Genomic DNA, 26,252 nt, shown 5'->3' on the forward strand with positions numbered 1-26,252 from the left:
ATGCACAGTTGGAATTTGATAGAATGTTTTTTTTTTTTCATGGGTTATATTTGGGTATTTAATGTATTAAAAATAGTAACTTTTATATCATAGTAATGAAGTTGTGGTCGAGGTGTTGAGTCTTGCATTGACCCTTAAAAATAAATAAATAAATAACAAGGGTCTGTTATATATATATATATATACATATATATATATATATATATATATATATATATATATATATATATATATATATATATATATACTATGATATATATATATATATATATATACACTATGATATATATATATATATATACACTATGATATTACCGTGAATGCAAGTGACACAAATCTTCAAAAATAGTGCGGCAATTGCGAGCTAATACGGTGTGGTGATGTTGCATTGCGTTGGTGACGAAAATAAATTTAAGTCACACCTTGGCCTCGGTTGTCTGCTTTTCTCCAGTCTGGTCTCTACATTCAGACCTTTTCCTTATTATGGTCAAAGACCTCTGTGACAACAGGTTAAAGCTTTTTTTTAAAAAAAAACAAAAATCTTCAGTATACCAGTGGACATCTTAGAGAACAAAGAAGCACTTATAGAATTATTAAAGCATCATTTCTTCTTGGTACTATAGCAGCCTGTTTCTACTTTCTAACATTTTTTTATGCTAGTAGATGGTTCTTTCAGGGCAGAAAGTGAGTTTGGCTACCAATAATATCATATCCTCAGTCTCTGAAAAACTCACTTTGCTCAAAAAGCACCATTTTGCAATCCTATAGAAAAGAAAATCCATCGGCGCACAAGAGAGAATCATTTCAAATCATCGTTATGTATCAAATCTAATAATCAGAATAACAGCAATAAAAAAAAACATTCAAAAAATATGAACATTTGTTTTGGCACCTTTTCCTCTTTAACATGGAGGACGAAAAAAATGAATATTAAAGACATTTTGAACAGAAGCAGTAAATGCTTTCCTTTTGTACAAAACTATCTTGACCACTACAAACTTCACACTACAAAAACACATCTTCCATATCACTTTTTTTGGTATCATGTCAGTTTAACGGCTCTCAGGTATATTAGAAAAGAGACAAGGTGAAAAACAAAAAGCCCTTATCGTTATAAACTGCCCTGCTCTGTATCAACCTTTAACACTCAAAAAGGGATAAGGAACACTTGCAGATTGAGAAAACTCACTTCAGTCCATCTGAAATCACGTTTTGCAGTCACATTTTGTTCGTCGATACAAATAAAGAAGGCCGGTTTTAGCATTAGCCATAAAAGTCCTTTATCTTACCTAAAACAAATCAGTGTTTATCTTAAAATAGAAATATTGACTCGTGAGAACGGTGTCTCATTGCTATGGTAACCCTATATTGTGGCCATCAATATTGGCAAACAGGGCCAAATACCTCAAGAAGTGTAATGACCTTGAATTGTGACCATCTATCGACTGCAGAAAAGCAGTCATTTCTTTGAAGGAGGTGTCAATTTATGAATATGAGTAAAGCCCAATTTGTTTTGTTTTTAAACGGGAAACAGCTTTCAATGCAGTTGGACTATGTTTTCTTGTTTTAACTCATTCACTGCCATTGACGTAGTTACTCGTCTTTTCACAGTCCAGCCATTCAATCACAGGAATTTATGTATATTTTTTTCACATTTTTTTTTCAAACGTTAGGGTAAAAAAGGGTCTGAAAATGTCTGGCAGTCAATGAGTTAAATGAATTCTTCAGTTGGACTCTGTGAGTGTTGCTCAAAGCTGCAGCCCTCAAGTGTCTGCTGCTGTTGTTCACACAAATATTTTGTCATGCACACAAGCATGTTTCTGTGCTTTGGTTGTGAGCAAGAGGTAAGGTGTAGACGATGAATGTTCAAACTAAATATTTGGCAAGAAATTCTGACTACGTATTCCTTATAGTATTGACATTTTTCAAAATATTGGACATTTTCATTTGGTCACTTTTAAAACGGTCCATGGTGTAGGGATGCCCAAGGAAGGACTTCCAAATTAAAGAATGTGGGGGAAAAAAAAAAGGTATGAAATCATGAGCAATAGCTTTCTTTTTTGGCTTGGGTTCAGTTAAAGCAAGGCAGGTGACCCTTTTCAAACAGGAACAATCCCAAAAAAGAAAAAAAGGAAAGAAAGAAAACCATCAAAATGTTAACGTCTTTGGGTGTCATTTAGCTTGGTTTTCGTCGAAGAACTTTTTTGGAGAGGCTGACACGGTGCGACGCAAAAGCCTAACCCGTGCGTTCAGGCGTCAAGTCTCAACTCGGTACCATCGAGGGCCCTGGAGTGACCAAATTTGGCATCTGGAGAGCAAACTCAGCAACGTGGCCTGGAACGGTCATTTGGCGTCTATTTGTCTGGGGTCGGGCGCACATCCGACAAACGTCCTTCAATTTGGATCCTTTGAGAGAAGGGTCGTCATCGGCACAAACCTGTCAGTGGAGGTGGAATCCTGTATGTAAATCTAATCATCCTCTGATGTCAAATCAGAAGTCATGAAGATTTACAAATGGACACAAAAAGGAGGCCTGAGGTGAGAAATTCCAGTTTTGGAGATGAAAAAAAATCAGGCTCTTCCGCAGTGGTTTCTCTCCATGGTAGTCGATCCATTGAGCTCTCTCTGGACTGGCCTGGTTCGGCGCCTGGCACGGCACTCTGGCATTAGCACTGGTCAAACAAGAATTGAACTGAAGAGGATTTTTTTTTTTTTTGGGGGAGTGGGGCAGGTGAGGTAGGTTGGCACAGGCAACATTAACCAGTTAATGTTGATCTCAACTATGGCTCAGGCATTCTGAGGTAGCTTTCTTTGGAGGTGTGCAACTTTTAAAGCGGAAGTCAACCCAAAAATGTTCTTTACAATAATATGTTCAGTAGCCTCACTAGTCTAAACACAGCATTCTGATTGATATTGTGTTTGTGGAATATGAGTTAAGTAGTAAAATCCACTTGTTTTTGTCCGTCTCGGGGGGCGGCCATTTTGTCACTTGCTGTCACCTGAAAAAGACATCAGAGTTGCTCAAAACTCAGGTAACAACCAATCATGGCTCAGCTTCAGAAAACTGGTGAGCCGTGATTGGTCGTTACCTGAACCCTGAGCAGCTGTGATGTCATTTTCAATCGACAGAAAGTGACAAAATGGCCGCCCCATTGCTAAAAAGTTAAGTCGTAAAATCCCCTTGTTTTTGTCCGTCTCGGGGGGGGCGGCCATTTTTCTCACTTGCTGTCATCTGAAAAATACATCACAGCTGCTCAAAGCTCAGGTAACAACCAATCATGGCTCAGCTTCAGAAAACTGGTGAGCCGCGATTGGTCGTTACCTGAAACCTGAGCAGCTGTGATGTCATTTTCAATCGACAGCAAGTGACAAAATGGCCGCCCCATTGCTAAAAAGGGGTGGATTTCTCTTCTTAACTCATATTCCACAAATGCAATATTAATCAGAATGTCGTGTTAAGACTAGTGAAGGCGCATAGAACATATTGTAAAGAAAATATTGGGGTTGATTTCCTATTAATGGGTTCCTTTTTTTGTTTTTAAAAATGGCTTCGGGTACAGTGAAAGACCATCATCGCTTAATGATGACTCTCACCTCGGTAAGGCTTTCGCAAAGGCCGCTATGTTTCTTCCCTTATTATTGCAGACGAACTGAAGGCAAAGTCAAGAGTTGTGTCACAACAGATCATTTGGAGAGTCAAGTCAGGTGTTCATATTTGGCTTAGTTTTGTGTACACGCTCGCATGCCAGCATGCCGGGTGAGACCTGAGAAATATAAAACATTTTGGTTATCGAACAGTCTCGCGTAAGCATGCTGACGTGACGTACGCGACGTGCGCGCGTTTAGAAGCTGACAGGATCAAATCTGCTGCGACAATACTCTTTAAAGGCTTTTTCAACATGCACTTACTGTATGCTTGTACACAGGCAATAAAGGCAATACGCTTTGGTTTGACTTTGAGGTAGGGACAAAAATTGAATACTGTCAGTACAGGGAGTTGCACTATGTCACATTTTTGTAAGCGCAGGTACTAGCAGCAGATTTTGGCTTCCTTAGGTTAGAGGAAAGTAACTGGAGAGAAGTGAGGGGATGTTGGTGGAGGGGGAGGGGGCGGGGTCATCGGGGTGTTTGACCAGTGCTAGCCTCTGCCAGTGCCAGGAAGACCTGATGAGTGTTGCTCAATGACGACTTGGCACTGTGCCGGACAAACCGCTTGCTGCTGACGGTGAGGAGATAAGAGAAGCAAGACAGGGAATTAGATAGAAATACAGCATGTTTCATTCAGCGTACGAGTTGTCCAAGATTGTCCTCTGGTGGAATCACTGCACTTTCTATTTTGGTTTCTGTTACCGATATCAAATAATGGGTACGTGTTGGAGTAGTTTTAATTACAGAAGGAATATAGTGACTTCTAAACAACTTGCACATCTGCAAAATGTTATTAGCTGCGACTGCCCTATTTTTTCTTAGTATAAATTATTATTATTATTATTATCATAATCACTAGTCCCTGAAATAATCATATTTTGAGGGTCTTAACATGCACAAAAACCCACCAAACTTTGCACACTTATCGGGCCTGCGAAAATGTGTACATTTTGAAGGTATCATGTACAATTGTAAACAAAAATGGCTCTGTAGCGCCGCCTACAGTGGAAAAAGAAGTTAACGTCTACGAAAAAGGGGCGCGTGTAGGTAGCACCCTGAGAAGAACAAAAAAGTAAGCAGAAACCATATCCAAAAATGTACAGGAAGTGAGCTATCATTATTTTGAATGTCGGATTTTGGCCTATCTTTTCTTTTTTTTTAACATTTCCAGTGCTCATGCTTTTGTAACTTCAAATTTGGTCTGTATCATCTGAAGACCTGGGACATTAAAGAGGATAAAAAGTTGAGTTTTTGACGTTGACAAAGATTGGGCAAAAACCTCGAAGAAGAAACCTCGAGAAGAGACCACAGTTGAGGATATAAACATGCATGAAAACTAAAATCCCCAATGTGTCAATACCCCAACTTGGAATGTGTTGCGAGCGCCCTTAATAGCTGCTTTCAGGTCTAGTTCTTATTCTTTTTGAACCTACCTGAAGCACTGGCTCCATCCTGCCACGGTTTGTTGCCTCCTTGTGGATGCCATTTTGTCCTGTGTTGTCACTTGGGACAGACCAACTGTCCTGAGTCCCTTTACCGCAAAACATACTGCAAACACATTCCAGGAATGAACACAGATCTGCAAGCCTTGTGGACAGTGCGCAATCTCACAGCTGATTGGCGGTTACCTGCGGCGATATCCAAACATGAGGAAGATGACGCAGAAGATGATGCAGGCAGTACCAATGTGGATCCCGATAACAATGCTGCCCAGAGAGGCTTCCCCATCCCTGCACTGACAGGGTGTGTTCTCGCCTGCAGGTGATATTTGATCAAATTTACACAGTTATCCCATATCAGTCCAAGTATAAACAAAATTTGAAGAAATCTAAATACACTAAGTTTCACGTAATATTCCAAGTACGATCCAGTGAGCGAGATATTACGGCTAGTCTGATTTTAAATTCCTAAAAAAACCAGACGGTTTTGTCCTTCTTTGCTACAGCTACAGGAAGCTGTGGGACGCCGCTCACCAGTGTTTTGGGCACTTGTGCCTTCATCTGCCAACGAGACCAATCTCTTGGAGCAGTCACTCTCCCCATTTCCATTGTAGGCCACCAGTTTGACTTCATACACGGCACCCGGTTCTAAAAGAGAGGGAGAAAGTGAGTTTGCGCTCAAATGCAATCAGTTTTTTTTTTCCAATTTGTCCCTTAATTACAATCCAACAATCATTTTCTCAGTGAATAATGACTACTATTTTGGAATCGTATCCGTAGAGGTGTTCAGTTTGGTAGTGGACAAATAATTACTATTTGGCCGTGGGGGAAGTCCATTTTATTTTTTGTGACAAGTCAAAGTCCGCCTTTGCTTTAGGAATAAACAGTAAACCCCAATAACGTAGTGGTTACTACTGATGAAGATTACAGATAAAAACTACGTATACCTTCGTTGCTTGATGTTCTTATTGATGAAAAAGTTAATAATGGTTCAATCAACTGGAATAAAGATAATTGTATCATAAACACTATAACGATGTTAACCAACTTGAAGGAGCAACCCAACACAAGCTAAAAGTGTCACATCATCTCATAAAATATAATGAACCACAGACACTCAAATGATGAGTCCTCTTTGACTTGCCAGAGCATTTTACAACATTCTATAATGTAACAATATTGGTTGCATATTACACTACAGACAGAATGTTCAAGATAATTACATAATACACTAAAGTCCAATTGAAAATCAAATGAGGAAGGATTTAATCCAAACCTCTCTGACGATCAAAACTGAGCAGCCACATTTTTGATGCAGCTCTTGTTTTGGACCTCATTACATTGTAATCTGTGCGTAATATTGATTCCATTGAGTCTATAATAAAATAAATGTTGGTTGCACAGTGCGGCAGATACGTATGCTGTTTCTCAAATTGTCTAGTTGTTATGGTAACAGTGACTCAGGTCAGGTGGTGAACAAATATAGGAGAGTGATGTTTGCAGAAAGTAAAGGAGAAGGAATTTTCATAAACGATATGAATCTATGTATTATGTATAATAACAAGCCACATCTAAAATATGATTGTAAAACTGAATTTTATACTGCTGTATATTAGATATGACAGACACGTACCCAGATTTGAGATGACGTGGGCATTGGTGTGACAGGGCAGCTGAATGGGTCCCTGGAAATCAGCGTTGGGGACCCTGCGGTAGGACAGCCTGAAGCCCTCGGCTTTGCCTGCCTTGCTCGGGAGCTCCCACAGTACCTGGACAGCGCTGGAATTCACCACCTTGGTGAAGAAGGTCGGAGGGCTCGGTACTGGTTGGGGGGGGTGAATGGGACCGAGAAAGACAGAAATGAATAATTACAATGTGATGCTGCAATGGAAAGTGAGTAAACTAGCATATCGTCGCTGTCCTGTGTCCTGTATCTCCAATTTTGGAAACTTTTTTTATTTTCACTTTAATGCGATGTCTGTAACGCGGAAACATGATTCGTGTAAAAATAAGAAAACGCGAAAAAAAAATGGAGATAAGTGTTTTTCACATGACCGCGACGATATATATTAAATGAATAGAAAAATTCATCCATCCATCCATTATCGATACGGCTTCTCCTCACAAGGGTCGCGGGGCGTGCTGGATATAAAAATTCAATATATTTAAATATACATTTTTTTTGAGTCAGTAGCACTAAAGTGTCCTTACCGCCACCTAGTGTTGTTGCTACCACAGTGCGAGACTGCTGACTTGCTCCAAGTGGTGAATAGGCCTTCAGATAAAGGGAGTAGGTGGTGGCTGGCTCCAGGTTGTTCACATCGTGCTGAAAGGCCCCTTTGCTGATGGCTTCTTGCAGCTCCAAAGAATCCGGCTCTAAAACCATACACACACCAGCATTTTAGTTTGAAATCCGAGCAAATGTTGTTCAAGTGCGTGGGGATGTTGTGGCGTCACATACCTCCTATTTTGCGGATGTGCAGCACATAGCCAATGATGCCGTCAGTGACTTCAGCCGGTGGTTGGCTCCACGCGATTTGCAGAGCGGTGGCGGACAGCACGCTGGCCGTGAGGCCCTGGGGAGCGGCGGGCAGGTCTTTAGCTTGAGCCACAGCGAGTCGGGCGCTGGCCTGGTTAGTGCCGGCGCTGTTCTCAGCAATGCACTGGTAGATGGCCTCGTCCTCAGAGCTGATACGAGTCAGAGCCAGAGTACTGCAGACAGTCACACGTAACAGAAAACATGGATCGAATAACATGCAGTTGGATAGTGATACTCTGTGTCCTCCCACGCTATCAGAAATAGCAGTTCATTTCCCTCTTCAAGGTTCAAATTCATTCCTTCTACGGGGAAAGCTAGTTACATTTGTACCTTTTACAAAATTCTACAGGTATGTTAGCCAAATGTAAAGGTCAATTAATGTCAGGGGCACCAAATCAGTGCCATATTGTACCACTAAAGCTACAAGCTAATATAAAATAAAATAAAGTCATTCTAAATAAAATAAAGCTAATATTTCCTGAGTGTGTTCAGTGTTGCAACTCTATTCATTGTATTCTACATTGTGTATTGTATTGTTTCTACAGTACATGTGAGGGAGCTCATCAAGGTAACCCAAAAAAGGCTTAATGTAATGTGGGACTCTCATATACAGTATCTACTTACTGACAATAGCAGGGTCATTGCAGGATTGGAGGACATTTTCAGTCCTGCCATGACATTTCAAATAATCCATGCACTACTTACAGAAACTTGCTTAATACGTAAATTATAATTGTCCTCAGACAACAACAACAACCTCACTTTGACAGGCGTGCGTTAGTTGTGCAGTGATGCCACCGTGTGGTGTCAAATGAAAATGAAAAAGGTGCATTTTATCAAAGGGGACTTGGGAGGAATTGTTTTTTAGCAAACACACATTACCACACATTGCACACATCACATGGCACGATTGTGTCCTCTACCTGTTGTTATTTGTCAATTTGACGTTGTGTCCAGGCATTAGAACCTTGCCGTTCTTCAACCAGATGAGGTGAGGCTCGGGGACACCCTGTGCCACGCAAGTGAACACAGCACTGCCCCCTGCTGGTTTGGAGACCGACTGCGGCCACTGGAGGAACTCTGGAGGCGCTGTGAAGAATCAGGGACAAATTGTTTAAAAAAATATATATGTACACGTTTTAAATTAAGATAAATACAGATAGCAATCCAATTTAAACTATATATAAGATAAATACAGATAGCAATCCAATTTAAACTATATATATATATATATATATATATATATATATATATATATATATATATATATATATATTTTTTTTTTTTTTTTTCACTGGTTTAGCATGTTGAGATGAGTTCAAATCTTGACTCTAGCTTTCAGTGTTTTTCAAACCTTTTTGAGTCAAGGCACATTTATTTCATTGAAAAAAATCCCTTGGCACACCAGTAGCTGGAATTGTGAAAAAAAAAAATCTTATTTTAACAATATAAGTGTTATATTGTTTATATAAGCATTTTTTAACATTGAAGAATGACGTTGTATTATAACGTCTAGAATAGGAATTAAATAAACACAAAGAAAAAAGTATTTTATAATGTTTCATATTGATACTTACTCAGTGTAAAACATGTAGTAAAGACATGATTACGCTGCCAGGCTCTAGACCGCACAGGCACACAAATTAGATAATTTCCCACGGTACACCTCACAATATCTCACGGCACACCAGTGTGCCGCGGTACAGTTTGAAAAACTCTGCTATACAATATGCTCGTGTGTGTATGCATGTACTTTTTCATCCCACAAACACGCACGTTACGCTAAAAATAAAAAAATAAAAATCCACTGCCCCCCACACACACGGAACAGACGCAGTGAAGACTACTCCTTCCAACACAGCGCAATTTTGTCATCACAATAGACGTGCATTAATGCACAGCTCCCTTTAAGCTTTTTCAAGCCCCGCCCCACTTCAGCCTGGGCTCAGCATCTCATTGATCCGATGATCTCTCATCCACCGTGACCTCCCCAACCCCAAATTGCTCCCTATAAGCCGACGGAGATGTGTCAACAAGATGCTTATTTCAATAAAGACATTCATCAGAGCAGACAGAGATTTAGACCTTTTTGGTTGGTCTCATCGCTTTGATTTTCGCCTTAGTAGTGTTGTTGTTCCAAAAGTAATCTTTATAGTCTGTGAAAAGTGGTGTACGTGCGTGTGTGTGTGTGTGTGTGTGTGTGCGTGGTCATCATGCATCAAGAGGGGAGAGCTGTCCACCTCTTCGTCTGTTCAGCTGTCCCAACGTCCCGTTTGAAATTGTCAGGCCTCCTCAGCTGACTGCACATCGGACGATCCATACTGTGTATTGATCAGTGATTCTGTTGACCTTGAGTTTTACCGCAGCTCATAAATCTTGTCCCCCTTTTCCTTTGTTTGCATTCATGCATCTGGAAAAGCACGTGACATTGTCGTGCAAAACACTTTTTTATGTCTATTTTTTCCCCTCATGATGATTCAAATATTAAAGTCCATTATTTAAAAAAAGGAGGGGAAAAAATCTGTTTATTTATTTTTACGTCTTCTTTTTAGGGTGAAAAGTTACATTACAGAGCAATGGAAAATAATTGTGTGCGTAAAAATATGCTTGAATAAAGGAATATGCTGCATGCACTTTTTTTTACTTGTTTTGCAAATTCAGTTTTTAGGGTGGGTGTGTTCGTTTTTGTCATTTAGAAAATGCATCATTTTAGTTTATTTTATTAGTTTTAACCTTCGTTAGTTTTGCAGTTTTTTTTTTAATATATGGAGTATTTGTCAAGCGCAAGATAATAAAAGGTCACTTAGTATTTAACTCCAATTCCCAAATGACTGTTCGACCTTCTTTATTCTGTACGGCCGTACAATAATTCAGAAATAAATACATTTAAAATCAACCCTGAAATATCATGTACGAAATGAATTGACGAAACCAAGAACAAAGGTCAAATTTTGCTATAATTACAGTTAGTCTTAGTTAGTTTCGTAAAGACAAAATGTAGTTAATTTTTCTTACTACTCTTTGTTGTTGTTTCAATTTTAGTTGTACTTGTTTTGTTATTTTTCATGAACTATAACAACCTTGTACATATTGAACATTTGTGAAACTTTTTTAAAACTCTATAACTGTTTGACTATGTTATGGAATTTGATTTTTTTTTTTTTTTTTTTTAGCATGAAGCGCATTTCATTTTGCTTGCCCAAGACATATAGTTACTCAAATATTCATATTATTTGAAATTGTGTAATTTTGGGGGGGAACTTCCTGTAATTATTCAATAATATTGTATTGGTTCTCCAAGTTAATTTTAAATAGTAGTCTACCTATCCATCTATCTATCTATCTATCTATCTATCTATCTATCTATCTATCTATCTATCTATCTATCTATCTATCTATCTATCTATCTATCTATCTATCTATCTATCTATCTATCTATCTATCTATCTATCTATCTATCTATCTATCTATCCATCCATCCATCCATCCATCTATCTATCTATCTATCTATCTATCTATCTATCTATCTATCTATCTATCTATCTATCTATCTATCTATCTATCTATCTATCTATCTATCTATCTATCTATCTATCTATCTATCTTTCTATCTATCTATCTGTCTATTTGCCGCTCAGTTCCTTCTGTGGGAAAGTTTCCGATGTTGATATAATTTATGAGAACTGAAGGCCTTTGTGGCATCTGCATAATAAAAGATCTGCATATCTTTTTTTGAGAGGACTTTGTGGACAAAACCCGAGTGGAGGGGGTTATGAAGGCTGTGACAGAGGGAGTCTGGGGATTTTTTTTTTAAACTATTCTATAAATTGGCTGGCCGTCTTTTGTGTCTCCCCCTAACGTGGTGACACCCCGGTCACCCTCACTACCCCACTCCCCCTTGTGGGATACTATCCATCTTCCAACCCTCCATAATTAACTAAGATACCACACCCCCTTCCTCTTTCCACTTCAATGTCCGTCGCGACACCTCCTCCCTCTGCTCAACCGTTTTCGCACTTTTATGCCCCCAGTCCTCCTGTCGGGGTTAGAGGTGAGAGGTCACAGATCACTGGCCACACCCCTTCCGCTTTTTCCCCCCGATCCATGCGCGGCGTATTGACAATCTCGTCATCCTCTGTTTTGTCTCAGGCCTTCTTGTCCTCTTTGTTCCATCTCCCTGACCGTGGCCGTGGACACGCATTCACACAGATGGGCTGATATCAAGACAGTGTTAAAGTTGAAACCTGTTCGCGAAAATCCCACTGAACTCGATTCCAGAAGGAGGGAGGCTCGTGCTTGTACACTGGGAGACTCATCACAGTCAACATCTGCGATGGTGCACAACCTTTCCAAAATATCGAAATTAAAATGTTATAATAAAAAATGTTGAACTATCCAATATGCATTTGGGCTCCATCAGAAAAGAGGGGAACGTTTTCATATCATAATTCTAATTGTGACTATACATGCTTGACTGAATATGTGATTCAGGGTATCATGATGCATAACATGCTATGGTATTTTCATCCTTTGATTCCCCATCTTAAAATACTTCCCAATTGTGGATTACTAACAAATCAGCTCAAGCTCAATACAGACTTTAGTTCGATTCACGCAGTCAGGAGGCGACATTGCAGTGGTCATGTTAACAGATTTCCAGCGCTCCTTAATGTCTATAAACCAAGGGAGAAACTAGATCAATACATTCATGAATATATTAGAGCTAAACTCAATTTTCACTATTCTACACCAGAGGCCCTGCCAATCACTGTAGGAGACTGACAGGGCTGAGGAGTATTGATTGATAATAGCATTGGACACCACATCAACCAAGGGAGATATGATGGCAAAACTGACTTGTATAGATTCTATAGATTGACACTGTAAAAAATGATGAGAAACATTGAAAACAACACTGAAAAAAAAGTTCACTGCCAAGGACAAATTTATGTCTTTTCACAGTCCAAATATATATATATATATATATATATATATATATATATATATATATATATATATATATATATATATATATAGTCTACTTTAAAAAATGATCAGGATCTACATGGTTTTATTTTGTGCAAACACTTGACAAAATAAAATTGAGGAAATTCAACGTAACATTTTTTTTTCAGTTCTTTGGAATCTAATAATATTCATTTCTCAAGATGTATCACAAATTCTGCCCTGATAAAGATAATCATCTTCAGCTTTGGTTGATGGTATCAGAGAAGTTTTTTTTTTTTTTTTTTTAACAATATGCATTTAATTGCTTTCCCCATAGAGGGCAGCACTGTTTCCCTTTCTTTTAAATTGTCACACGCAATGCTTGACTCAGGCCAAAAGACACACATATCCAGTTTAACAGTCTTGCTATGCTAAAATTACTTTAGCGATTTTATGTCTAATAGTGCCAATCTAAATTGAGAATTATTATCTTGAAGAATGCTTTGCCCATTTGATTTCTGAAGCGAAACCAGACAGTAGAAAGTAATCAGATCTGATCCTCAGTGTTTGTGTCCTGTCCCCTGATTCTGTGAAGCGAAGTGCTAATGAGCTAGCTACTTGACAGCTAATTAAAACACAGCTAATGACACTGAGAAATATGAGTGGGCTGACGCTATGGACATCTGCAGGGTAATGGATGAATACACGTCAGCGGTATCCTTCCGCGAGTGTCTTAATATTGTGCAAGGATCTGTGCAGAGGCAGGTGTATATTCCTCAGCTGCAGTTTCTACACTCGTATGTTGGATGACATTTGACATTTTACAAGTTTGAAGTTGATACAATAATGGGTTGGTGTGTGTGTGTGTGTGTGTGTGTGATAGGGGGGCTCGTGCTAGAGACATCCGCCCCCACTAGGAGTCAGGGGCAAAGGTGAGGAGAAAGGGCGGAGCTTTGCTATTGACCCTCTCCTTCGCTTTCACTCTGCCGCGGCAAATTAACATGGCCAAGTACGCACACGCGCACACACACGGGCCGCAGATGCTCCAGTCAATTAGCAAAGCCTGCAACGTAGGCTGTTGTTTCGAGCTGAGGATGAGGCTGTTATCACCATGCCATGTCCAATGTGTGTTTTTAAAATTTTTTTTAATTTTTTTTTTTTTTTTTTACTGAACTGCCACCATCCTGCCTGCACATGAGTCAGGCAAACAAACCACTACAATATCAATGACTTTCTTGGAGAATCTCTCACAAAAATCTTGCTTGTATCTAGTATCTTCAAGTCGGATACTAGTTGTACTGTTTTTCCTGCGACATTTGTTTTGTAAGTATCTGACTCCAATGTGTGTACAGAGGTATACTGAACATATTTATAATGAACCGAAAAGGGTTTTAAAGGGAAGTCAAACACCTGATTGCTATTGTGTTTGTGGAATATGAGTTAAGTAGCAAAATCCACCTGTTCTCTCAGGGGGCGGCCATTTTGTCACTTGCTGTCGACTGAAAATGACATCAGTCGACAGCGAGTGGCAAAATGGTATGGTTATGGCTGAAGCAAAGTTCCATTCACTTGTCCTAAGATGAACTTGACTGGCCTGAACAGAGTCATGACCTCAACCAGGTTTGAGATGAACGGGGACTGAGAGCCAGGATTTCTCATTCAACATCAGTGTGTGACCTCACAAATACGCTTCTGGAATAAAGGTGAAAACAAATTCCAAATCCCATTCATAAATTTCCACAAAGAAAGCCATCCCAGCAGTTATAGCACCAAAGCGTGGAATGATGTCATATTAAACCCCATTGAGTTCAGAACAGTATACTGTAAGTTTATATAAAAATATAATCAAATGAAGTAAAAGATTTTTGGACCACATCAGAGCTCATTTACAGTACAGCCAATGGTAAAGTTGCACTGACCTTGTACCACAAGTCTGCCAAGTGCGGTACGTCTCATTCTTGTGCCCGGCCGGTTGGCAGCGCACACATACACGCCAGAGTGCTGCAGAGAAACATCTGAGATCATCAGGTTCCCCGTTCCAAGAACCTGTATACCTTCCACTCCGATGGAGCGGCCATCTGATGGAGTGAAAAAAAAAGTGTGTGAAAATTCACATCAACAGCCAGGCTAACAAATACCTGCGATATTTCAATGCCCAAGTGTTACCTAGTCTGCTCCAGGAAACGATCGGCTTTGGGTTTCCTGTGGCAATACACTCTAAAATGGCGGTCTGATGGACAGTGATGGTTAGATTCTGGGGTCCTGACAGGATGACTGGCTCCTTGTAGGTTCTTGAGGCACCACCTACAAATGAGTATATATATATATACAACGTATGATAGTATGATATAATAGTATAGTATGTTCCATACTTGTACATGTGCATCCACCTACCAGTGATGTTGAGAATGGCCTCATGGCTATACCGAGTGTTGGCAATGTTGGTAGCGACACAGCGGAACACCCCAACATCAGCCTGTCTCACACCTGTCACCTGAAGGATCCCCATTGGTAGAAGAGTGTACCTGGATGGGGAAATTGTGGTAAGGGAAGTCAGGGGGCAGCTGGGCTATTTATTTATCAGCCAAAAAAAATTATTGCAATCTGTATCATTTTGTTAAATTCGAATGACAAAGAGGGCCTACTGCTAGCCAAATATTGATCTCTCTCTCTCTCTCTCTCTCTCTCTCTCTCTCTCTCGCTCTCTCTCTCGTGCTTGGTTATTTTGTTGTGAAATGTCTTACACTTAGTAGCATGACGCCAAAATGGCTAATGCTAGCATCACATGGTACCCGTAGACCAGTTGTCCTAAACAAAACAACAGACTGATTTTCTCAGACAGTTAGCTTTCTTATAATCAAAATGTTAGTAAAAAACATTGATTTCCAGAGAGTTTTTAAAAGCGAATCTTTGTAATTCAATTTTAATTTGAGCACGTATGCTTCATGTGAACATATTTTTCATTGTAATAATGACACATAACTTCAGGGTGACAATGCAAGAAGTAAACCGTCGAAAACATTCTTCTTCAAGCCTTAGAATACTTAAAACAAAATAAAGTGAAAATTAAATTACACAACAAGGCTTTATACTTATAACAAAAAAACTTTAATCTAGCAATTTGCTTAGTAGCATGATTGCACTTTAAAGTGCTGTGTCGAACTGAATCTGTGTTGCTAGTGACTGTTGTTTCTGATTTACGGCACCTACCAGTATGATCCCATACACTGTTAATTTAATTTTGGTCAAATATGCTGTACAACATCAGTGCAAAAGATGTCAAAAACAATAAAAAGATCTATGCTGGCGTGTGATCATGTGACTAAATTCGGGCGAACACCTAGTGCATACTGATCCAAATCTGATACTACCGTACCTGTTGTCACTGGTGCTCAGGGGCACTCTGTCTTTCTCCCAGGTAATGTTGGCCTCGGGTATTCCATTGATCTGACACTGGAAGCGTGCAACTCCTCCCTCATCTACTGCCATGGACATTGGGTGGGTGTGGAACTTAGGAAGAGCTGAGAAGTGAAGACCGACGTCATACATGGGAAAAATATTCACATTGTTGTCTTCTAATAGAAAGTGACACATCACAAATTATGTCAACTTCCAAAAAATGGTGAATGTTTATCAAGTAAACTTTTCTTGTTCTCTGTCTCTAATTCCCAAAATAGTGTTTCCACTTTCTAGACCCCCGTAAAGGATTTCATATGACTTAATTGCCCTAATCGATACGAGCGCTTACTAGTGCGGCAGCAAATTAGAGAGGATCACCATGGAGACTCATTACATTGAGGTAAGACAAGATAGCTATAACTCTCCCTGATTACCTATAAACCCCTGTTTTTATTGGTGTGACCCAAGCGGTAGTCAGTGGGGGCTGGGAGGATAAGGTTGAATACTGTGTGTTCGGTAAAGGAACAGTACTTAACAATGTTAGTGCATAATTAATGAGTGTTACAAAGAATGAAAAGCTAGCATGGTTGCCTTTTCCTGCAGCTCTATAACAAGTCAGAGTGGTGCTTAGATTGCCCGGTATGATGCAGAGTTGTTCTCCATTGATGTATCATTTATTACATAGACCAGAGAGTGTTATGACAAAGATGAAGACAACATGTGGTGATTTTCCGTGGGCTGCTCACTTTTAGAGTTTTTGAGTCAGTGGTCAAAGTATGTGTATGAATATCTTAAGTCAACCTAAGTATATTTTTGTTCAAGAAAATGTTCTATGCAGGCCCACTAGTTGAAACAAAGCGTTCAATCCACCAGTTTTTAGCCATCCTTGGGGGCGGCCATTTTGTCTACTGAAAATGACATCAGTGTTGCTCAGGGCTCAGGTAAAAACCAACGGCTCACGGCTCACCTGTTTTCTGAAGATGAGCCATGATTGGTCGTTACCTGAGAGCAATCAATGATTGGTCGTTATCTGAGTCCTGAGCATCTGTGATGTCATTTTCAGTCGATAGAAGTAACAAAATGGCCGCCCCCGGAGATGGCTAAAAATCAGTGGATTTAGCTGCTTAACTCATACTGCTCAAACACAATATTAATCAGAATGCCGTGTTTCAACTAGCGGGCCTGCTGGGAGCACATTCTTGAAAAAAATAGGTTTGGGTTGACTACCACAAAAAATAACACCTTTATCTCTAAATCCAATGCACTGGTACTCACCATGTAATACACAAAGAAATCAATCCTGTATACACATTGAAGTATTTTGGGGAAGAAAGTAATTGTAGAAGTTACTAGATTTTTAGGCCTTTTCACCCTGCACAGTGAAGACACAGTAAATTTCGTAGAGTACAGAATACAGAATAAAATGTACACTTGGAAGAGAATTGTATTAGTTTAATAAAAAAAAAAACAATCATAGCCCAGCTTCAGAAAAAAGATGAGCCGTGATTGGCCGAGCCCTGAGGGTCTGTGATGTCGTTTTCAGTTGACAGAAGTGACAAGCCTGCCGCCTCCTGAGATGGCTAAAAACGGATGGATTTTACTACTTAACTCATATTTCATATTAATCATATTGCCTTGTTTCAACTAGTGGGCCTGCATAGAAAATATTCTTGAAAAAAATATATTTAGGTTGACGTTAAGAAAATAATAGCAGTATTATCTTTCTTTACTGATCCCATGATTCCACTGCCATATAACTGTCAACACACTTTTAAGTTGCCAAATATGGTTCATTGGGCGCCAGTTAGTTTAGTCCGTCATACTTACATGCCAACAGGACTTTGGCCTTGCGGCTGACCAGCATGCCATAGCGATTCTGAGCGGCGCAGTCGTACTCTCCCATGTCAGCGTCGCTGCCTTCTTTGCGTTTCTGGAAGCTATGTATCAACAGGGTGCCGTTTGCCAGCACCTGAATCCGGGGGTTGATGGTCAAAGGCACCCCGTTTTTACGCCAGGTAATCTGAACGGGTTCCTCGCCCTGCACGCTGCAGTCCAACATGAGCGGACGATCCCTCACTGCAATCACGTCTCTGGGCTGCTGCAGAAAAGACAGCTCTGAGGCCAAGCAGGCACCTGGGAAAGAGAAAGACAGGTCAGGAGGGACTTAGAGTACTTTCCGAAGTAAAATTCCAACTTCTGAATGTATTATTGTTTATATATCTGTGTTTATGTTTCCACACTATAGCTTTAGTTTCGCAGGCTATATCTTTACCAGTATTAGTGTATCCCATCTGACGGATTTTTTTTAAATGACAAAATAAAAGTCATCAATAGTGCACTTTTATAATACACGTGGACCAAAATATTTTTAGTGGAAAATCTGGATTTTTACTGAAAAATATGCATCGTTTCAGTGTTGTTTGTCAGAAAATGATCATTCATTGTCATACGGCACTTTCAGCTTTGTCCTTGGAGGTGCTTGGTGCTAGTCGGTAGATCAACATTCAGTCAGTATTGTATGTACATGATCGTGACTATTTGAGCTGAGCAATTCAAAGAATGCAGCATGGATTGTGCCAGCAAAACCATTTTTTTTTGTTGCACATACTGTAAATGGATGGATGCATGGTGGCCCTATAAAAGCAATCCACATCTTTTCATAAATAATCCTCACATGGCCCCATGGCCGGAATGCTAATTTACAATGGTTATATAAAGTCCAATTCCTGCTATTTATCTCTAGTTTGATAACTTGACACCATCAAAGCTATTCAACATTTTTGCCCAATTCTACTTTGATTAATGAATGAGATTCAGTGACATTTTAAATAAAATCTGATGCAGCTCCCTTTCAGGAAACGCATTCAAACGTCTACATTCTCATTGGATTTATGAAGCAATGTAAAACTGCATGACTTCATGACTGCAGAGCGGACCGCATAAAGGGATACCCCAAAGAACCGCACCGGGCACTTCCCCTTTGATCGATGATTTGCTGCATCTATCACTTTTACGAAGGCGAGCGACAATAGAGGCAGAATGCCGCCGAGCCATCCATGCGGATAGGGCAACAACAATGCCTAAAACTGAGCAGGAGAACACTGGTAAGGGTTGCAGGGGTCAAGTTTAGGAGAACGTCTATACAACAAGGGGCCTAGTGCGACAATGGTGTTGTGACTATGGTTATTTGCGCCCAACCCCCCGTAACCTCTGTAAAACTTTGTCAACTACCATGCGCCCAAAGGGCACCATCTGCCCCTTCTTATGCATCCCCTCCACCCCTCCCATCTCTCTCCATCCTTTCAGATCCGTCTCAGAGGTGACTTTCCCATGCCACCAGATCTCCTCCATCCGCACCCGTGTGCCCTCGCCTCCGTGACCTTGGCGACACCAGCTAGTCTTCTCCGTTTTCTCTCAGCTTTAACGTGTTAATGACCTCATATGCAAAACACCGTCAGGGCCTCAGAGCGGCCGCCGTCGCCTTCCCAGCTGCGAAGCTGGAACAATCGCCGTCTGCACTTGAACCTGCACATTGCCCGATCAATGTCACGACGAAGCCTTGAGCCCTCACCCAGACGGCATCGGTTCCCGCATCCCGGACAAAGAAGCTTGGAGCTGAACTTGACTCTGGATTGGTTTCAGCCGTCTGGTAGTTAATAGGGTAAACATTCTCATAGGCGCAACTGTATTTTCATTTCGTTTCAGGAATTGAGACTCGAGAGGTACTAAACCACCCGTTATTGATGTTTGATCACCGTAGAAAGTATTCTAGTTAGTCCAGATGTTCTGGAAACAAAGAAAAATGGAAAGTGTAACTACCACATGGAAATCTGATGAACACACGCTACACACTATGTAATGGCCAGTTTCTCTTGATATGAAAAAAAAGACATAAAACCAAAATATTGGATTCCCCAAAAGTTTTGGAATGGCCCAGCAGCCATTGATGCAATTGAAAATATGTGGGAGGATCTTAAGAGGGACGTTCACAAGAGATTTTGAGCACTTTTGCAAGGAGAAGTCAAATATTGCAAATATGGCTACGTGACTCACCAAAAGGATACGTTTTCTCATTTGACGTTCGTAATTTAATACCATAGGCTGTGATATGTACACTTTCAGAATACAGTTCTTGTTTTTCCATCTGTTTTTTTTGTTTGTTTTTTAAAGAAAAAGGAAGAGGAAGTCAACCCTATCATGCTTTTTTTTTCAAGAATCTGTTCTATTCAGGCCCACTACTTAAAACAAGGCATTCTGATAAATATTGCGTTTGTGGAATAAGACTTAATCGACACGTTTTTAGCCATCTCAGGGGGCGGCCATTTTGTCAATTCTGTTGACTGAAAATGACAGAAAATCACAGTTGCTCGGGGCTCAGGTAAGGATCAATCCCAGCTCACCTGTTTTCTGAAGCTGAGCCATGATTGGTCGTTATCTGAGGCCTGCGTAGTTGTGATGTCACTTTCAGTCGACAGAAGTTCAAAATGGCCGCCCTCTGATATGGCTAAAAACGGGTGGATTAACTCTTATTCCACAAACGCAATATTTATCAGAATGCCGTGTTTCAACTAGTGGGCCTACATAGAACATATTCTTGACAAAAATATATATGTGGGTTGACTTTGCCTTTTACAAGTGCTTCCTCCATTTTCTACATTCACTGTAATTACATCAAGGAAACAGGCTATATAAAATCTGAACCAACTGTGTACGGTGATCTAGAATTGAAATGTAAAGCCATTTGTACATAGTTTAAGGTGCGTGTGATTCAGAAATGTGTTCCTAAACCATGAACAAATAGTTAGGTGCTTCCCCACAGGTTCAATATACACCTGCGTCATTGCTATGACTAATGTGTCACATCATGACGCGAGCATCTGCCACCTCCCTCTAATGAGAAATCTCCCAGAGAGCAGATGTAGCAGGATTGAGGATCTACCGGTCAGCTGTCCCCGAATGAGCCGATATGGGCCCAAACACCCCCACCCAGCTGATCTTCCCATCCCTCTGTGTTGATAATGAAATTCAGGACTCCCAAGGGGTGACATGGATTGCATTTTGTGGCTTATCAAACACATGGCGTTGCAACCTGGGAGGCTTAAAGGGCCTAGGATGATATTTGGTGCAGAGTTTAGGAGTGATGCTCACATGCAAGGAGTCTTGGAAAAAAAAAAAAAAAAAACACCTCACTTTTCAATGTTATCCAACGGGCGCAAAGATATGACGACAAGTCACAATGTGACAGGAATTGCCTTGTTGCACATTTAATTTGCACAATATTTGACAATAAAATATTCAAAATACAGGAACGGAGTGGGCTGGGCTGGAAGTTGGACATAACGTACTGCCCATTCACCACTCAGCACCTTTCAAGTACAGCTTAATGAGTCATTTGGCTGACAACAAAATGTGTTTGCCAGTGGGTATTTTACATTAATGGCGGATTTACTGGACTGTTATATTAGCTTGCATCGATTGTAAAGAAGAACCAAGTAAGCTGACAGCAAAGATTTGTGACTTTGCACATTAGCATTGATTGTTGCTTTGTTTTCTTTCCCGACCGACGCTTCCAATCAAGGATATTGCGCATTGAGTGGGTGCACAGCATTAAGACGAGGCCATTTTCAATATCGGGGAAGGACTAATAATGAGATTTGATTAAGGGAGGGGGTTGTCCAGCAACCCCCATACGAGCACCCTGCGTCTGTAACCCCGAGCCCCTCAGGGGTCATGAGAGAGTCAGAAGCGAGGAGGATGGATGTATAGAATGGGGGAGGCAGTATGTGTCCAGGAGAAGTACTCCCTGAGCCCTCTTCTGCTATTGTTTGGCCGACTGCTGCCCGTGAACTTCACACACATGTCCGCCACTCCAAACAAAAAACAAATCGAGTTGAGACCAGACGATAAGCCCTGTTGCCAAATTCGGAATGTGGAAATGGAAGATTGGGATCAAAATTTTCACATGTGCCTTTTTCTTACCTTATCGGCATTATTCTGACAACATTCAAATACCTGACAGATTGTTGCCGGTCCTTTTTACTGTCCTTGACATCTTCCTTTGAGAACTCTGTTAGGGAGCCGTTTGAAAAAAAAAAAAAAAAAGAACTGGATGGATGAATGGGCATGAAATCCATCACCTCAGGGCTTCTCTTTTTATCCACTTGAAGGGAGTTAAACTCGTGTTGCTGTGTTATGCAAACATGCTTAAAGCTTTAGTCACTGCTGTGGGGGGTCTGTCACGGATCTTTTTGGCAGTGCCATTCAGAGCAATTTAAATGGAAGCCAAGTTCAATGTCTGAAAAAGTCATTTAAATATGAACACTTTAAAAAATTGTGATTCCCAGTTTTACTTCACCTACTTTGTTAATGCTATGATCAGTTTTAGTAACCTAATCTTCCGTAAGAGGCCCTGCTTCTTGGTTCACCCCACCTACATTTCAATAAATGCCTGCCCAAAAACAAGCAAACACACCATCACCCATGTGGATCAATAAGGAATAATCTCATGTGATGGAGGAAAGGGGCTCCTTGTGGGTCTACCAGTTTTAATCTGTGAAGTGTCAGCTCACAGTGTGAATTCTTCAATGTTATTGGAGCTACACCCCGGCAGTCCACAAAACCCTCAAAATTACAATAATCAGCATATGATGTGAAACTCAACACATGACAACTAGAATAATCTTGCCAAATATGAAAACACAAATGTTTTTAGATTGATTAGGTCTCCAATTAGCAAAGTTGTATTTACCAAAGTCCATCTATCACAACTTTTCCATCCAAAATAGGACGGCTGACGATCAGATGGATAAAGTGATTAACCGGTAGCAATCGTGATTAAAGCGGAGGTCAACCCATGAAAATCTTTGCAAAAATATGTTCTATGCACCTTCACTATTCTAAACATGGCATTCTTATATTTGTGGAATATTAAGCAGCAAAATCCACCTGTTTTAGCAATCTCAGGGGGCGGCCATTTTGGCACTTGCTGTCGACTGAAACTGACATCACAGTTACTCAGGTAGCGACCAATCATGGCTCACCTGTTTTCTGAAAATGAGCAATAATTGGTCGTTATTTGATCCTTAAGCAACTGTGATGTCATTTTCAGTCGACAGCAAGTGACAAAATGGCCGCTCCCTGAGAAGGACAAAAAGGGGTGGATTTGACTGCTTAATTCATATTCCACAAACGTAATATGAATCAGGATGCCGTGTTTCGAATAGTGAAGACGCAAATAGAACATATTCTTGTTGTATTCTTTTGGGATGACTTCCCCTTTAAAAACTTTTACGAAAAACATAAGAGCTAACGAAGGCGACTTGGATGTGGAGCCGTTGCACATTGAAAATCGAAAGACTTACTTGGTTAAAGCGGAGGTCAACGCAAACATATATTTTTCAAAGAATATGCCCTATGCAAGCCCACTACTTGAAACAGAGCATTCTGATAAATATTGGGTTTGTGGAAAAAGTGTTAATCCACTTGTTTTTAGCCATCTCCGGGGGCGGCCATTTTGTCTTCTGTCAACTGAAAATTACATCACAACTGCTCACAACGACCAAACACGGCTCAGCTCCAGAAAACAGGTCAGCTGTGATTGGTCGTTGTGAGCAGTTGTGATGTCATATTCAGTTGACAGAACACAAAATGGCCGCCCTCAGAGATGGCTTAAAACGAGTACATTTTGCCGCTTAATTTATATTCCACAAACGCAAAATGAATCAGAATGCCGTGTTTCAACGAGTGGGCCTGCTGGGAACATATTCTTGAAAAAAATATCTTTGGGTTGACTTCTGTTTTAAATTCAAGAGAGCATTCACTTACAGATAGAGATGTTGGGATTTAGGGTTTAATTCGTGACATTGTGTCCTCGCTTTGGATTAAATCAAGGGGTGTTTCTGTTATCTTACTCTACCGTGGACCGTGCGTGAGGAGCCCTGATTGGAGAGGAGGAGGTGTAGTGGCGACACGGCCATGGGCAGCAATAGGCAGATTACCTCCACACTCATATGTTTAATAAAGTCTCAATCTGAGCACAGACTGGCGGTAGTCTTATGGAGATGAGGGTGTGACGGTCGGGTCAGAGAACACAGAAGGAAAAGGGCAGCTATTGTGTCCATGGCGACCCCCCCCTCACAGGGCCTACCGCTGGCCAGGACGACCCACAACCCTACCCCCTCCTGCACAGGTCAAAGGTTATTGACTTGAACCCTTCATTGTGGTCTGAGCTAAAGACAGAGCCTCCCACACCGTCTGCGCCGCACCCACGCAGATCCTTGATGCAAATTTTTGGGGAGGTTTGGGTGACTATGCCTGGAAACAACAAAATCAGGATGACCTCAGTCAGCATGCTTGATTAGGGACCAAACCTTGGATCCATATATCCAAATTGATACCTATTTTATTTGTTTTAATGTTTAGAGAAATATATAAGTAAAATGCCGCTGAAATGAAACATTTAAACTTTCCCTCATGAACTGTGCTTTTGTTTTTTTTTGTTTTTTTTACAAACAAACTTTTTAAAGTAAATTGTTTTGAGATTACACTGCCATTTCATTGGCCACTGATTTTTTAATGAGCCGAACAGATTCATAAGCCATGCTGGGCAAGATTATCAGGTGTGCTTTAAGTGGCCCGCAACTTCACCTGACAATTTATGACCTCTTTCTTTGTAGAGCAAAGTTTTTATGCCCCCACTTCCTGCAGCCCTGGATGAGGTAAAAAAATCATACCTGAGTAAACCAGAAGGGAGCATATTGATTGTCTATGAAGCTACCCTATATCACATGAAACATTATAAAATTATGCATTTGTCTGGGTTAACCCGAATCGTAACGGGTTAAAAAATCATTTTTTTTCTGGGTTGCACTACAAGATTTTTGCCGGATTTAGTATTCGGTATTAAGGTGAAAACCTCCAGTTAACGATTTCGATACTTAACCCTGTTTTCAAAGCACACAAAAATCCTTCTTGTACATGACTTTTTCAATAGTTCCCCCATTGTATCAGTGATTGACAGGAATGAATTCCTTTTCTTTTGTTAAATACAATTTTTTCTTTTTCAGTCACAGAGTTCTACTGCCCCATAGTAAGACATCTCAAGTCTCAAGTTCAAGTTTTTAAATGTTTTTTCATCTAAAGGGCTATTTCAATATGTGCAATAACATAGAAGATCAAGGAATTGCAAGATATTGACCAAATCTGCCAGGCATTTATAATGAAATGCTGAGATCTGTCAGTATTGGCAATATCGTTAGCAAATGAGGACAGCAACAAAACAATGCTCAAGTATGACATACAGAACAAATCAAAATGATTTAAAACTTATATTAACCATTGATACAAGCACACTTCAAAGATAAATCAGGTGCATAAAGGACAATCCTATTTCCCATTCAAAATGTTCCACTAGAGCTAGTTTAACAACAACTTCAAAAGATAAACTGTACTTACTCAAACACAACAAAGCTGTCAGGCTAGTGAGGAATATTCTTGGTTTCATTTTGGTTTCCGTCACTCCAGTTCCTATTACGTCAAAGCTTCTGGTTCTCAAAACTCTTCAAAATCAAAATAATGGAAAAAAAAAAAGTAATCCAAATGAAAATGTGTCCTCTTCTGCCTACACTATGTATTCTTTGGTTAGTAAGCTAAAACTCTATATTCCTATTACTATAGCATTTCTATTCTTTTGAATTCTCGGTCCAGTGACGGGCCCACTGAAGTTCTGCTGGTTATGTCCAAAGCCACTCGGAGAATAGCGAGAGGATGACACCTCAGCCTGGATTGGGTCTCATTAGTTATTCAGCCTCATTGTTGCCGCTGAGCGGACAATGATGCAGCGCCTTTCACCGGCTGATGGCAGGTTGGTCTCCTTTGGACCAATGGCAGCCCAGGGGTTTATGGCGAGGTAGTGGCTCACTCAGCCTGGGAGGCATGATTGATATTCATTTAAACACAGAGCTGCCGGCCACTCACTCTGCCTTAGCCCACTGCCTGATGGACCAGCTGTGGCCTGAGCTGGACACACAGCTCCCAAGTCAGCTGTCAAGGAGCCTTGTGACCCAGAGAAGCTTTTATTCTGATAGCAAAAAAAAAAAAAAAAGGCTGATCTGGGAAACTTCTGCAACACCTTAGTAATAGTATTAACTTAAGACATTTTTAAAAAAACGTATGTTTTGTGGGCTGGTAATGAAGACTACTGTCCGTTTCATTGCCATGGTGACCCTGGACCCCTCTAATTAGGTTTCCCACTGACCACCTCACATTGCTAACATTACTCT

At 40.4% G+C, this 26,252-nt stretch overlaps 1 protein-coding gene across 2 annotated transcripts; it reads right to left on the reverse strand.

Moving 5' to 3' along the window:
• Positions 1 to 4,076: 4,076 nt before the first annotated feature.
• LOC147132572 (immunoglobulin superfamily DCC subclass member 3) lies at positions 4,077 to 25,474 on the reverse strand. Of its 2 annotated transcripts, none has more exons than XM_086014682.1 (14): positions 25,426 to 25,474; positions 17,800 to 18,105; positions 15,950 to 16,094; positions 14,968 to 15,098; positions 14,740 to 14,877; positions 14,493 to 14,651; positions 8,550 to 8,715; positions 7,549 to 7,799; positions 7,299 to 7,463; positions 6,721 to 6,909; positions 5,622 to 5,735; positions 5,277 to 5,403; positions 5,082 to 5,196; positions 4,077 to 4,216 (listed from the first exon to the last, which is right to left on the reverse strand). In XM_086014682.1, the coding sequence occupies exons 1-14, from the start codon at positions 25,472 to 25,474 to the stop codon at positions 4,139 to 4,141; spliced, it is 2,133 nt and encodes a 710-aa protein (XP_085870808.1). In that variant the 3' UTR covers positions 4,077 to 4,138. The 2 variants fall into 2 exon arrangements, with proteins under 2 accessions (XP_085870808.1, XP_085870809.1); XM_086014683.1 differs by having other exon boundaries at positions 4,139 to 4,219.
• Positions 25,475 to 26,252: the final 778 nt, after the last annotated feature.

This window comes from Filicampus tigris, chromosome 18 (genome assembly GCF_054856515.1).
Source record: "Filicampus tigris isolate MCC_2025a chromosome 18, RoL_Ftig_1.0, whole genome shotgun sequence".
NCBI lineage: Eukaryota > Metazoa > Chordata > Actinopteri > Syngnathiformes > Syngnathidae > Filicampus > Filicampus tigris.